Source organism: Labrus bergylta, chromosome 7 (assembly GCF_963930695.1).
Source record: "Labrus bergylta chromosome 7, fLabBer1.1, whole genome shotgun sequence".
Classification (NCBI taxonomy): Eukaryota; Metazoa; Chordata; class Actinopteri; order Labriformes; family Labridae; genus Labrus; species Labrus bergylta.
Genome location: NC_089201.1, coordinates 7970140 through 7984702, shown reverse-complemented (window position 1 = coordinate 7984702; position 14563 = coordinate 7970140). Strand labels below are relative to the sequence as shown.

Here is a 14563-nt window from a genome sequence, read left to right as displayed (position 1 = left end):
AACATAGGTCATCAAATGGGTCCAAACTCCCCTACCTCCATCCCTCCTTCTGTGACTAGCCATCAACTCGGGACTTAAATAGACTACTCTGAGCACTTTAAGATGTTTAACTTTACCCCCCCCCCCCCCCCCCAAGAAAAAAAATGATCCTCACCATGACCTTTTTTTATTTTTCGTTTATTTAAAAAAAAAAGTTATCTGTCAAATTGAAATTGTACGACGGAGGATTAGGGCCACGTTAAAACATTTTTTTTTTTTTTTTTTAGATTAAAGTCGTAAATTTGCGAGAGTAAAATCGTAAATTAACGAGCTCGAGACTAGCCTGCGCGAAAATCATGAAAGTAAAACTCTTGAAGTCGGTTCCTCTGTAAATAACTTCCTCCAAGTCAGTGTGGTTCTTCAGAAAAGCCACAGTTTCTTGCTGTATCTTTTCAGGGTCCTGATATTTTATGACAATGTGAAGATGATGTGCCAAAAGCAAGTGTAGTTTCATATTTGCACAAGGAAAGCCCCAACACAACTATTTTTATCTGTTATCTGCACTTGTCTGCCTTGTGAAAGTGTCTCATGTGCAGAGACAGTTTGTGTCCTGTTCATCATTTTACAGATAAACAAGGTCTTACAAGTTGAAGTGAAAACTTCTCTTGAACTGTTTTTACCGACTACACAAGGAAGTAGTCTATTTCCTTATTAGTGAACCCTTTAGGACAAAATGCTCCATGTTTGTCATTTGAGAACAGGATGCTGCTGCTCTTCTGATATAGACTAAAATAACGACTTTATTCTTTTATTCTTTAAAGACTTTAAAAGTTCTACTTTCATCATTTTCGCGCAGGTTGGTCTCGAACTCGTAAATTTACGAGTTTAATCTCGAAATTTAAAAAGAAAATGTTTTTTAATGTGGCCCTAATTCTCCGTCGTAGGGGAATTGTGTTCTTTATTACTGATTTTTTTTTTAATATAGCCTAGGCCTATTTTGAATGTAGTAACAATCCGATGTGGGAACATTAAGGTTACGCTAGTAAAAGTAGAGTTTTACAAACGAATCTTTGATGTCATAGTATAAAAATAGGACGTTTAGCTAAGTGTTACCCTCCAGCTGGGCTGACTCTCACACGCGAACTACAAGTCCCAGAGAACAACGGGGCCCTCAGTACCGTCCGTATCCAGGAAGTCGAATGTGGTTGTCAAGCAAACTTATGCTGGCAAGAAAAGAGCTCCTTGACTGAAAAAATGTACATACTTTCTTTTTTGTCTACAGTTTCTTGCAACAGGTAATGCATTTTTTTGACTCATAAAATATATACAAGAAATGTGGATGTTTCAGTGATGTGAAGTTGCTTAGAGTTGTGTTATAATTCATTTTCCTCCCGTGTTTTTTGTTTTGTCAACTTGTAACCAAATCAGCGCTCGTTTGTTTCTAATTTAACACTTGGCAACGCAAAATAAGTTGGTTCGAGATGAATTAGTCTACTACTTCGCATCTCCACTTGTTAGAAATCAATTAAGACTCAATATCATTGATGTTGTTAATTCTTCTAGGTAGCTGTAAAGATGAGTTGCTGTCTCGGATCTGTGTCCCAGGGGGTCCGACCTGGTACAGCACGGGTCCAAGTGACTGAGCTCAGTGGATCAGGCAACATCAACCCAACTCCTGCCACCAAACCATTTGAGGACTATGAATCAGCAGTTGATGTTTACCTCACTCCAGAGAGGCTGGTAAGTCTGTAGCCTATATGCAAATAAGGCTTGCTTGAAGTAAAACTTTAATAGTCGCACAGTATCCATTCTGTATTCTCATGTTGTTGTTGGCTCCACGATTGCCAACTACCTAAAAGGCAGCATGTGCTGTGGAGGTTGCTGTTTCAAGTTGAAGGGTGCAGACAGAGTTATTTAATATCCTAGGTGTCAGATATCACATTTTTTTAAAGCTTTACATTAGCCTACATGTTTTACATCAAATTCATTGGTGTATGTCCAAGGTAGGCTAAATACTGGAATTAAATTAAGTCTGAAACAAATGTAGTTCAATGTGTCAGTACAGGTAAGCTTGTTTTGCTGTCAATTTCTGTTCCTCTGTAGGAATGGTTGTGTGGAACTCAGGACCTCTGTCGCGTGACCTCGCTAGAGCTCTGCATAAACACACAAGAAAACCCACTAGGCAACTTTGGTAAGATTTACAGTGACTGACGGCTTGATTTTCAAAATATTGCACAGGCACGTTAGTGTTTGTAAAGGAGTTCACCTTTTTGCATTGTCTTGGTTTTACTTGTTTATTTAAAATTACCAATGAATTCAGTGACTATTACTTTTGAATCCCTAATTATGTAACTGAAAGACTTCAGAGATTTTTACGCTAAGTGATGACTCACAGCAGATACTTATAATGACCACATAGAAAATTACAACTAAGACGCACAGAATGTATCAGGAAAAAAAATGGTTGTCGGGATGTTCCAAGGTATGACGCAAGACGGCTGAGCTGATAATTGTGTAGGAAAATATTCATTATGCTCACCTTTGTCCTAAGAAAATTCTAGATTGCACAACAAGTGCGGGCATGACAGAGCAGTGTCTGTACACGTATGACTCAGGCCAAGCCACTTTCAGTGCTCTACCTTTTATCCGGCTGAGGTTAAACATCGCACTTTGAAAACATAAAGAAAAAACGACACCTGAAGAGATAGAAATGGCTTTATCTGATCATCTTGTAGGTGTCTACTTGCCCAAGCTGGTGCAGCTGAATATGAACAACAGCGTGATTATGTCAGTAAGGTAAGCATGAAGTTACATAACACCAATACTATCTTCTTGTTTTATTCCATTTCCCCATGAGAATATATAGACTCATTATATGTTCACATTACCTCGTGGAATACGTCAGAGTCTCAACAAGCTCAAATTCCCCGAAAGACTAAGATAGACAATAAGTGCAGTGTTAAACAAAACTGAATATGTGCGACTGGTTTACGCTTCTTGTCCCTCACCCGTTTTATATTTAGCTTGTGTTTATAAACAAAGCAAGCAGAACTTTCCTTAAAGAGATCTGTAATTTGACCTGGAGCAGTGATGAACTCGTGGGGATTTCTGTCATGCTTCACACTGGTCACGTGTGGCTACACTCCTCAACAAGAGTCTCTGGAAGCCATAAAAATACTTTGAAGCAGATCAGCAGGTCACAGGCCATGGGCATGTGTACCTGATGAAAAGTGTCTTGCTGTTGCGGTGCAGGTGTAGCACTCTGCTTTGCTTCTGTCAAGGTTTTCCAACTGGGACTTGTGAAACAGTGTTTTTGTATGGAGGCTGCATGTTGCGTCTTGTAAACTAACAGATGCGGTGTTCAAAGTAAGTAACAGGTTCACCCATGCCTGTCTTACCATCAGACTCAGAGGGGGGTTGTGGATATCTGCTTTTTCTACTCACTCTTCCACTTCAAAAGTCACGGTAAAGAGACACCATATGCACATTTTCTACTAGATTATTTTACTTATTTCCCGATGTGGATCAAATTACCGGCACAGACCAAATTTGGAAATTAGTCCGTTCGCTGGATAAGTGACAGTCCACTTCCTAAGCACTGCCAAGGTTCCCTTGAGCAAGGCACTGAACACCCCACCAGCTCTGGAGCTCCCGCTGTGGGCCGCCCCCTCACTCTGACATCTCTCCTTTAGTGCATAGTCCATAGGATCCTGTTTGTGCATGTGTTTGTATATGTGTGTAGCATGTCTCAATAACAGAGTGTAATATTGAATTTCCACTCAGGGGATTAATAAAGTCTATCTTCTTAGTTTGGTGGCAGCCATAACTGATTTCTCAGAGCTGCATTAAAAAAACCCATAAACCTCCAGAATGACATACAAACAATGTAAATAGTTCTTAAGAAGAATTATTACCGAAGTTACTGTTGAGGGATAAAGAAGTAGAAACAGAGAGATAGGATGCTGTCTGCTCCACCCTGAGAGTAGCCGAACAGAGCCAGCCGGACGTGCGCTGCCTCTGATAGCATTTCCTGCTTAGTGCTATGGGACCTCTAGTGAAGAGGGTGTTACATGGTTGTAGATACAATGACAGAGACTCTGCTGGAAGGGTCAGAGCAGGGGTGTGCTGCTGAGACAAGTGGGCGGCAGAGGAGAGGCCTGCATATTGAGGAAGAGAAAAAGCTTCTCGCCTCTGTAGCCGGGGGACTGGATAGCCTTTATCATGATTCACGGTGTTGTGTAATTCCCCTCCCTGGCTCTAAATGAAGTTTGTGCTATTATGTTTCCATAGAGACCTGGGAACCACCCTCTCCCACCTGCAGGTGCTGTGGATGTTCCGCTGCTCCCTACAAGACTTAGATGGAATTCCTTCTTTCTCCGCCCTAAAGGTAGAGTTTTAGGTTGAAGAAGGCCTTTTAAAGACATTGTTATACAACTCCTTAAACTGTTTATACACTGGGATAGAAAAATAATGAAGTGCCAATTTTTGTAACTTCATTTAAACTTTTGCGATATTCATATTTCTGTTCTATGACAAAGTTCTGATTTTATTTGTATATGGGTCTTTGCTAGTCTGTATTTGTTGTGTGATGCACTTTAAATTCTCATATTCTCGCAGTATTTCCATATAAATACTTCAGATATAGAAAACCGTAAGTGCTAGAATGATGCTGTTTAGTGATCAGAGATCTTGTTACGTAAGATCCCAGTCTCTACGTGATATGAAGATACTATATCAGCCTGTCTGACTTTCCCCGTGTGTCTAACATGTTTCCTTTCCCTGCCCAAAGCATTTCCCTGTTATTGATCCTGTCTAAGTTTAATCCGTTTTCTATCTGCTAGTTTTTCTGTCTTTTTTCTAAGCTCACCTCTTGTTACCCTCTTACAAATTCCTCTACACTGCATGTCCATCCACTCTGTGTTTCAGGAGTTGTACATGGCCTATAACAATGTGTCAGATCTGAGCCCGGTCGGGATGCTGGAGAACCTGCAGCTGTTAGATTTGGAAGGGAACAATGTGGATGACCTCGTCCAGATTCAGTATCTGGGGTTGTGCGGCAAACTCGAGAGACTCACACTGGAGGGAAACCCTTTGTGTGTTCGCCCTTACCCCACTGCCATCCAGGTAGAGTAGTATCCTGCTAATATTGTTCAAGCCATAAAACTCAGTGATGTACAGATATCCTTCCATGGTAAACGAGATGACACTTTCATTTAAAAATTCTGTATTAACTTAATAGTGCCCTTTTCTTAGCATGACCTGTCTTGTCTGTCCTTGTCTGGCTTTTTGTTGTGTCCTCTGTGATTCTGCAGACACAGATATTTGTCAAATAAGCAGTTTTAAAAGAGAGTGTAGTGCAATCTGAGACATCAGGAAGAGTCAAAATTAGTTGCAAAAGTCATGTATCTGCCTGAGCTGTATTTAAGACTGCCAGTAAGAACTGATCAGCAGTTGTGTTAACATCCATTCAAGCAAATGCACTGATGATAATTTAGGAGAACCTTTGATGTTTATTTTTACATGTTGATTTAATAAAAACCTTTAGATTATGCTATTAACCAAATGAACATACTTAAAGAACATCAGCAAAATACACTTTTTGGATTGTGCCACATGAAGTAGTTAACAAAGTCCTGAGAGGGCTATAGGGTCGAACAACTTTGCAAAAGAAAAAGAAAAACAGTTAGAGATTAATAAAAGCTTGAGTATGGACCTAATGCGAAGCTTCTGAATGTGTCCTATTGAGTGAACATTTTAAAAGCCACGTTGTCGATGCAAAATCCTGTTCTTATGAAGGTATCGTTCAGTTAGTCATCTCTGCCTGTGCTCGAAGGCTGACAGGCCTCATTGCTGTGTCAGATATTGAGTGTAATGTAATTAGCATGAACTGAGACATGAAAGTGTCTGTGTAATCTCATCTCATGCATCCTGTGTGTCTTCAACACACCAGATAGCGCAGCGGGAGAGCGGGAGGCTTCAAAATAATCAAACATAACAACCACATAACTGACACGCTCTTACGTTGAGGCATCACGACACACACATTATGTTTTATTATTGCATCACAGTCATTTTTGAAAATGGCAAATTAGGACAGCTCGCCACAGACTTATCCAGTGAAATTAAGTGTAGTCTGGGTGTGAGCTGCAGAACATAGTGTGCTGTAAGTTTTTGGGCCACTGTGAATGTGTTTATTTACACCCACCAGCAGAGCATTAATTAGGAAACTGGGGCAATGAGGGGAGATGCTGAGCTGAATATGCATTAGGCCTGTGCTTTGTAGTGACTGAGGGGTTCTTGGGTTTGCTCTCTTGCCAAACTATCACTCCTCTTGCTTTCCATCACACACACACACACACACACACACACACACACACACACACACACACACCAACACACACACACACACACACCAACACATCCGTTCACTTCCTCTCACCCAGGCCTTATTCTCCTTCTCTTTTCTCTTTCGTTTCCATCCTGCCAGCCCTTCATTCCCATTTTCATTCATTGCATCTGTGTGGTTTGTTGAAGGGGCCAGAGTGCCAGGCTCAAATTTGATTGCTAAGTAGTTCACTGATTCACTGTACTCTCTCTTCTCCGTCTCTCTCTCCCTGTGCTGATAAAAGTCAAGACCATAATGCAAAATGTCCATTTTAGAATTGCACTAGTTATTTACCTGAAGGCTTCATGACACTGCCTTTTCTTTAAGAAGTCAGTATACATTAAAGCACTGCAATGGTCAAATCAAGTGCGAAAAGACATAATAAAGACTAGTTTATATGCAATGTCCTAAAGCGCCTGAGAGTAACTTTGAGTTTTGGCGGTCAATTTATCTCTTTGCTGATCTTGTCTTGGACATGTGCAAGTAATGTTTAATTACGAAAAAACAAATTATCTTTGTTTTAAATGTCTAACATGCAACTCACAATAAATCTTTGGCGTGGAAAACTTTTTTTTAAAATGCTGTACCGGTAGCATCATCTTGTTTGAAACCCACCACCAGCAGTTTAAGTCAGTTGTAGTAACAATACAGGAAAAATATATCTTGTCGCTGATGGTCCTCCTGTTTGCTTTTTTAGGTCATATAGAGGCACCAAGGTTATTATTGTTAATAAAAACGTGCAAAATAAAATGAAAAGATAGAGAAAATGTCCTTAATTTCTTTGTCTTTGGCATAAGTATCTTATTTAGCCTTGTATATATTTGTCTTTTTTGCTTGTATTATGTTTATATTTAATATTATTCTTTTGTATGTTGAGAGCACAGTTACCAAAGACAAATTCCTTGTGTGTTTCTAAACATACATGGTCAATAAAGCTGATTCTGATAAGTGCATGGAGTGACATATATTCATCCTTACAGTTTGTCTCAGGCACTTAAGTTTTATTTTTGGATGATGGGCTATCTACTAAACTCTTGTTGTGGCATTTCTACAATTTGTTATGCCGACAATAAGCAGCTCTACTTCTCCATCAAGCCAAATAATCTCAAATACCTTACCACCCATCACAAGTGTCTTGCAGCTGTTACAAATAGGATGTCTGGAAATATTCCCTACCTAAATTCTGACAAGACTAAGGTCCAGGGGGTCGGCCCTGAGTGCTTCACAAAAGAGGTCGGGCAGCATATTGGTCCCCTGGCAAGCAACATTAAGTCCACATTTAGGAATCTTGTTTTTTGTCTTTGAACAGCATCTGAACATTGAAGCTCAGAAGACCAAGATTGTTCAGTTTTGCTGTTTTACTTGAGAAATATTTCAAAAATTAAAGCTATCCAGACACTACACATAGTTACTGGTAACTTTCTCTCACTTAGACTACTACAAGTCCCTTCTTCACTGGTATAACACAGTGTTCCTCAACCCATCTTCAGTTAATCAGAAAAAAGCAGAAGCTAGGCTGTTAACAAAACAAAACTGCGGTCACATATCACCCCACTTCTCGCCTTACTCCATTGGCTTCCAGTAAGCCTTTCCATATCCATCAGATCGGCTGAATCTGTGGCTTGTTTTAAAAAGCTGCTAAAAACTTTTTTTTTTTTATCAGCTAGCCTTTTTTATAACTACTTCCTGTTTTCCTTTAGTTGTTATTTTTAGCCATGTGCATAGCTTTGGTCAGGATATGATACTCATGTACATGATCGGTGTATGCCTAAAAGTAAATGAGTAATAATATATATAATATAATAATAATGTAAGTCATAATGCAGAAGTGTAAGATGCTTACGATTATTCACAGTTCACAAGCTGTAAATAATTAACATCATATGCTAAAAATCAATCTACATACGTTTTCATTCAAAGTGTCAGTCATGTTGTCTGAATCAGACATTCTCACTTCCCTGTGTTAGGTTCATGTATTAAAAGGTGTGACGGCGTGCACTACTCTGGACTGATTTTTGCCTCTCTTATTCCTATGTTTCTTCTCCTTTACCCAGACGGCAGATTATAGTTATCGGGCTGCAGTGAGGGACTTGATCCCTCAGCTGCGTTACCTTGACAATTTAACGGTGGAGGAGGAGGGGCGTAGCTGCACCAGCACCATGGGAGAAGAGTGGACCATTCTCCGAAACTCCATCAGAGACTTACATTCTTTTCAGGCTGCTGCTGATGACGGTGTGTGTATGCAGCAGTTTTGAGTAATTTAATGCTGAACTGTAAATTACAGTTATGAATTTAATGGGACACTTACGCTTACCTTTGTTAAAGAACCAGCAGACAGTGCAGGTTCTCACAGCAGACCCAGCTCAGCCCGGCGCGCTGCTTCCAGCCTCTCCTGTGTCCACCCCTTGTCCTCAGCCAGCTCCAGACCTCTCACTGGCTCTAGACCCATGTCAGCAACCAAGCTCAGTGTTCTCTCCCCTCCTGGATCCAGACCCAGTTCTGCAGACTCCGATCTAGCAACAGTGGAAGCAGAAACCAGCACCCTGATACATGGTCAGGCAATTAACCCCATGAAGATAATTTCCATCTCTACATGCTATCTTGGTTTCCTTTCAGTTCCCTTCTTATCAGCATCAACCTGTCAAAGCTATCGTTACTCAATACTGCCACCAAGGGGACTTTCTTGTGTCAGAAGCTGACACGGAGTCACTGAGTTTCTTCTTTATCTTTTGAAGGAGCTGGCAAAATCCTGTTCTGTGGAAACCCTGTTCAGGCTATTCGAGCGAGGCGGGAAAAATTAAAGGTAGGTGTTATGTGTTGGAGGACAAAAAAAAACGAAATTATTTTAGTTTGGTGGGAAGAAAATCTGTTTTGATTGATTTTATTTTATTATTGTACATGCATTAACAATATGCTCAGCCCAAAACAGGCTTACAAGACACCATTAATAATACACAGAGACCAAAGACCAAAAGTAGTTAGTCTAGTTTTGAAAATAAAGAACATGTGCTGTATTTGCACAGTAGCATTCACTGTCAGATAATGGGAACAGAAAGCTTTATAGGCTTTAAAGTGGCCATTATGGCCCATCTCTTTAATGTCATGTTAGTATCATCAGAAGACTGAATGATTTGCAGTTTTTTATTTGCAAGTCCCTGCAACAGCATCAGAGGGACCTGACAGATGTTGCTTACCACTGTCAACACCATCTAAAAAACACAGCTACTGTCACTCTCTCTGTTTCTCATGCTGCAGTGGTAGAGTCGATTGAGAGACGAAGGTTGTAGGTTTGATCCCCAGCTCCTGCAGTCACATGTTGAAGTGTTCTTGGGCAACACACTGAACTCCAAAATGCTCCTAGAGTGGCATAGCCAGCAGTGTGTGAATGCATGTGAATGGAATTAATAAATACTGATGGACACTTTACATAGCATCCTCTATCAGTGTGTGAATGTGATGTGAATGTGACATGCATTGTTAAAGCTCTTTGAGTGGTCCAAGAGTAGAAAAACGCTAAGTCTTAAAGTCCATTTAGCAAGTCCATTTTACTTTACCCTCCTGTTGTTCTCTCCCTCTGACTTACATATATACTTAATTAATGCTCATAAGCCATTATTCTGTCTCTTTTCAATAGACAGCACCCACCAGGTCTACTTTTACCCCTCATAACCTGCCCATCCATGTACCAGAACACACGTACGACCTTGAGGAGCCAGATGATGGAGGACGGGATGATGTGTTTGCTATGCTGAGAGCTTGGAGGGAGCAGCACAGCAGGTACTAATTTCTTACAAAACTTATTACTTTTTTTAAATATGCAAACACAGTATATATAGTGATATTTAAACTATTTTTAACAACTGGTTTGTGAGGGGAAACAATGCATGGGTTTGTGTTTATGGCTTTTTGTGAAGTTTTTTGTAAAGAATTGTCATGTTACTTATTTTTAACAGAATAGCGTCTTCACACACAATCACTGAATTAATTGGGCTTCCCTAGATTGCTTAAACTGTTTGATGTTTTTTTTTTGTCCCATTTCATTATATACTGTATATGCCATACTACATTTATATATTTGATGCTGTAACCCTGTTTGGAATTAAAATACACTTGTTTTGAATTGGATAGACTTAAATAGATACCATGAAGAATTCTTCTTATTCTTGTTTACCATCTGATTTCATTTGAAGATAGGCTGACTTGACAGACTTTTTTTTAAAGACATATTAAAAGTAACCTCCTGCATTGTTTTCAGAGCAAGGATTTTTGTGTCAATTTAAAAAAAAACTGAAATGTCACAACTTAGTTTTTTGCAGTGTTTACACAAAAGATTAGTGAAAATCTCTATGGTAGGACCTTTAAATGACTTGAGCTAAAGAAACTAAATCTCTTTTGTTTTTCAGTCGTCTCCAGGCTATAGAGACGGAAAGACAACCACAGGTCCTGGCTATCCAGTACAGTGATGAAGAAGAGGGCGGAGATAATGATGATGAAGAAGGATTTGGTGGTAGAGGGAGTGGAGAAGGACATGGGGAGAAGACACAAGATGACAGCCAAGATACTGTCTCTCTAGATTCCTCTTTCCAGTCTCTCTCCCCAGGTGAATATTCACTGAATAAATGTACTTGCTATGGCTTCTAAAACAGCACTTAAAAAAGGTTTTAATTCAGAATAAAAAAAATAAAAAGCACATTTTTCCAAATTTATATCTGATCCAAAAACATTAACATATTTTTCTGTGATTTTGTTTGTTTTTTTCAGACCTTCATCACAGAGAGGCCTTATCTCCTGACATGGCTCGATTGTCCCTGTCTCTGGACACAACGCTGTCCCCATCTCCCCCTCTGTGTGCTACAGGGACCACCTGTAATCACAAGGCACCAGGGATCCGTGCACGTAGGCTTCGACTTCATAAGACCAAATCAGAACACTTATCTCATTTCAGTGGAGCAGGGGACTTCTCTGAAACAGACGAGACCAGGACCGATGTGCCTCTGTTGCCCTCACCTGTACACAAACCACGCCCACCAACAACAACTGCCCTGGGTGAAGGGCTCACTGGTTTATGGTAGGACATTAACAAAAACTTCTTGACAATATATTCATAAAACATAGATTTAACTATAATGTTACTGATGAATTATGTTCAATTTAACAGTGACTAATGGAAAAAAACATTCCCGTTTGACGTTTTTATTTAACTTAGTTATTTCAGTTGGTAATCATGAAACGTTCTCTGTCATTTAGTGCAGAGATGGAAGAGCCCGGCTTACAGACTGGCAACAAACATTTTCAAACTCCCATGAAGTCCAAACTCCCGGATAGGCCGGCGATAACTCGTCCTCATACAGCCAGAGCAGCCCTGCAGAAACATCACAAGCACCACACACTCCAGCCCAGCAGAGGGAGCTCACACCCAGACTGACACCACAGGAACAACACTCACTCCATACTTTGAGATGTTTTTTTTTTTTTTAAATCTGGAAAATATTGTAGTAGTTCCACTCAAAAAAGAACTCATAACTCAAAGTGCTTGAACTGTATTAGCAGCACAGTTTGAGGACTCACAAATAATTCATCTCAGCTGCAAGTTTACCATTGTCTGTTTTCGCTGCTGAATATTGAACAGGAGGTGAACATAGATAGATATGTCATGTTTGTGTCAGGTTGAATTATTCAGGGTTTTTTTACTTTTATGCTACCTTGTGTTTTATCTATAAAAAAAACAACCGAAGAGTCCCGTTTATTAATACAGGGCTGTACAGTGAATCAAAATGTAATGGTTTATTTGACAGCTGACTGTGATTGTCCTGATATTTTACAGTGTAATAGTCTTATCTAGCCACTGGAGGGCGCTATCTGAAAACATGAAATCAAATATTCAAATGATTGATTTGATCACCCGAGCAAAAAAAAAGCTTCCCTTGTAGTCCATGTATTAATCCTTTTTTTGCCCTTTGTTTACATTTAAAGAACAATTTACAGTCTTATTTACAATGTAATAACATGAGAGTTTAGAACGCAAGCTTTGGCCCCTGATGCTTCTAATACAGGGAGACAGCCTGTAATACTTTCTTTAAGCTCCTTTCAAAAGTTTTTATCTGGTTATGAAAACAGGCTGATATTAAAACTGATGCCAACCGATAAAACAAACAAGAACATTATTGGGAAGATTATTTCTAGTTATTATTATTATTGCCTGTTACTGTTGTTATCCTGGGTAGGGGTCAGATGAAGAGATTATAGTATGCTGTCATACGGCATTATTAATTGTATTTGGTAATTTTTTTTCGTGGCAATGTTTCAGAGTATGTTGTTTATTTGACTCTTAGAAGAGAGCAGAATTAGAAAACACTAACACTACATGTACAGGACAGGATCGGCAAAGAGATAAAACATAGGACTTTGTCTGCAGGGGTCCCCAAAATCAACACAAACTAAAAGTTCCTGACAGGCGCTCTAAGAGCTTGTAAAACTGAGTGTAGTTTTTTTGCTTTGTTTTCTTTGTTTTCTCTTGATGCTATAGATCTATACATGGTATTCTTTTTGAGGGGAACAGCTACAGCCACGGCACTGACATTTCCAAACTTGACTGGTCTTATTTTGTATGAGCGCTTGACATGAGCACACACATCAACACACACACACGTTATGTTACGAGTGCTTCAGTTGTGTTCACAGAAACAGGATGTGAATAAATGAATCCAGGCAACAGCAGACAGGGATCATACCTCGACAGCACCACTAATACTCCTCACCGCAGGATTAAGACGAGTACACATGGGACGTAGGAATGTAAGATGTGTGTGTACATGTTAGGGTGCATATCCACTCAGCCATGAGACAGCTCTTATGTAACAAGTCAGTGCACTTTTTTTCTTTCTTTCTTTCCATCACCTTGGATCATCTTCTCACACGGCTGCTTCATTTGTGGAATTGCTTGTCTCCCATCGCTCCCTGTCAGGTGTTTTTTTTTCTTTCCAGCACACTCCCATCTCACTGGTGCTATTACGCCTCAGGTCACAGATGCAGGAGAATAGAATGAAAGGAGAGGCCTTTAAGGTGGGAGAGTGGGATGGAGTCCACCTTCTCTCTCTGAATAGTCCTCTAATTTCAGTGGAAAGTATTTTTCTCACAGCTGGTTAGGATTGGGGACCTAATCGGGCCTTCCGCTCCCCAGTTATTACCAGATGATGATGCACATCAAATAGGACTGGACATGAGGATGCATCATACATGTGAGAAAAGCTGAACTGCACATTTTAAAGTGAAACTTTTTCATTTAGTATATTTGATACTAATGAAACAGCAGTTTGGTTTGGTAATGTTTTTCTGTGAGAACATCGCTCCATAGCTTTTTATGTTCCTTCAATATTGCGAAGAGGTAATTATGTCTCTCTTTTATAATATTTCTCTTTTGATCTAACAAAACACCAACTGTGGTTTTGAAAAGCCAGGGTCGATTATGTAAGATGAACTTTTTTAAACAAAAATCAAATTAAAAAGACAATTGTAGCACAGCAGTGCCACCTGCTCATAAATCAGCTTGTGACACCTTTTCCCCATGCAGAGATGATTATACAAACTGAGGGAGGTTAATGTTATCAAGGCATATAAAATGTTTTATAGAGGTTTAAATAGAAAAGTAAGTTACTCAAGCTGTACAAGAACAAGTCCATTTACAAACCATTTACCATTTATAACCAATAAACACCAACACATGGGGTAAAGAAGCTGCATGCTTTTCTGTCTGAGTGAAGTGGATACAACTGTGTCAACACACACTGTGAATGCCACCAAAACAAATAGCAGATGAGGCGGATGTGATTCGATTATATTCTTGATCATGTCGGGAATGTTGTTTTTACATTTCCCAAAAGACTCCATGGACGTTATCATAGGCAGGAGGTTCATATAATAATCTCTCTGCACGCTATACTGCCGAACGTTCATGTTGTGACTGCAGCTAACAAGCTGGGTGTGAATAATGCACACACTCAACAAAACTATGAGACTGAAAAGGAATATGAATTTGATTTAATCATCGTAGGAAGCACCCTTCTTGTTTTGACTTGAGACAGGTCACTCTTCCTAACATGTGCTGTACCTGGAATTGCCTGCAGTATGAGTTGAGACAGGCCCAGGAGAAGCTGTTTGAGCAGTACAGATTTTTAGATCCAGCCTGGAGGTACATTCCTT

At 39.7% G+C, this 14563-nt stretch overlaps 1 protein-coding gene across 1 annotated transcript; it reads left to right on the top strand.

Moving 5' to 3' along the window:
• The first annotated feature begins 567 nt into the window (after positions 1-567).
• On the top strand, positions 568-12853 carry lrrc56 (leucine rich repeat containing 56). Its single transcript, XM_020642609.3, has 13 exons — positions 568-1274; positions 1543-1719; positions 2083-2170; positions 2715-2775; positions 4270-4366; positions 4906-5103; positions 8419-8596; positions 8690-8917; positions 9100-9167; positions 9999-10141; positions 10768-10964; positions 11126-11432; positions 11612-12853. Exons 2-13 carry the CDS (start codon positions 1555-1557, stop codon positions 11787-11789), a joined length of 1908 nt encoding a protein of 635 aa, XP_020498265.2. The 5' UTR covers positions 568-1274; positions 1543-1554; the 3' UTR covers positions 11790-12853.
• The last annotated feature ends 1710 nt before the right edge of the window (positions 12854-14563 follow it).

What these genes read in the sequence shown, in the direction of transcription:
- lrrc56 (XM_020642609.3), top strand. Translation starts at nt 1,555, where the DNA reads ATGAGTTGCTGTCTCGGATCTGTGTCCCAGGGGGTCCGACCTGGTACA. An exon ending in AGCGTGATTATGTCAGTAAG is followed by an intron (nt 2,776 to 4,269) that starts GTAAGCATGAAG and finishes ATGTTTCCATAG; the next exon opens with AGACCTGGGAACCACCCTCT. An exon ending in TCAGGCTGCTGCTGATGACG is followed by an intron (nt 8,597 to 8,689) that starts GTGTGTGTATGC and finishes CCTTTGTTAAAG; the next exon opens with AACCAGCAGACAGTGCAGGT.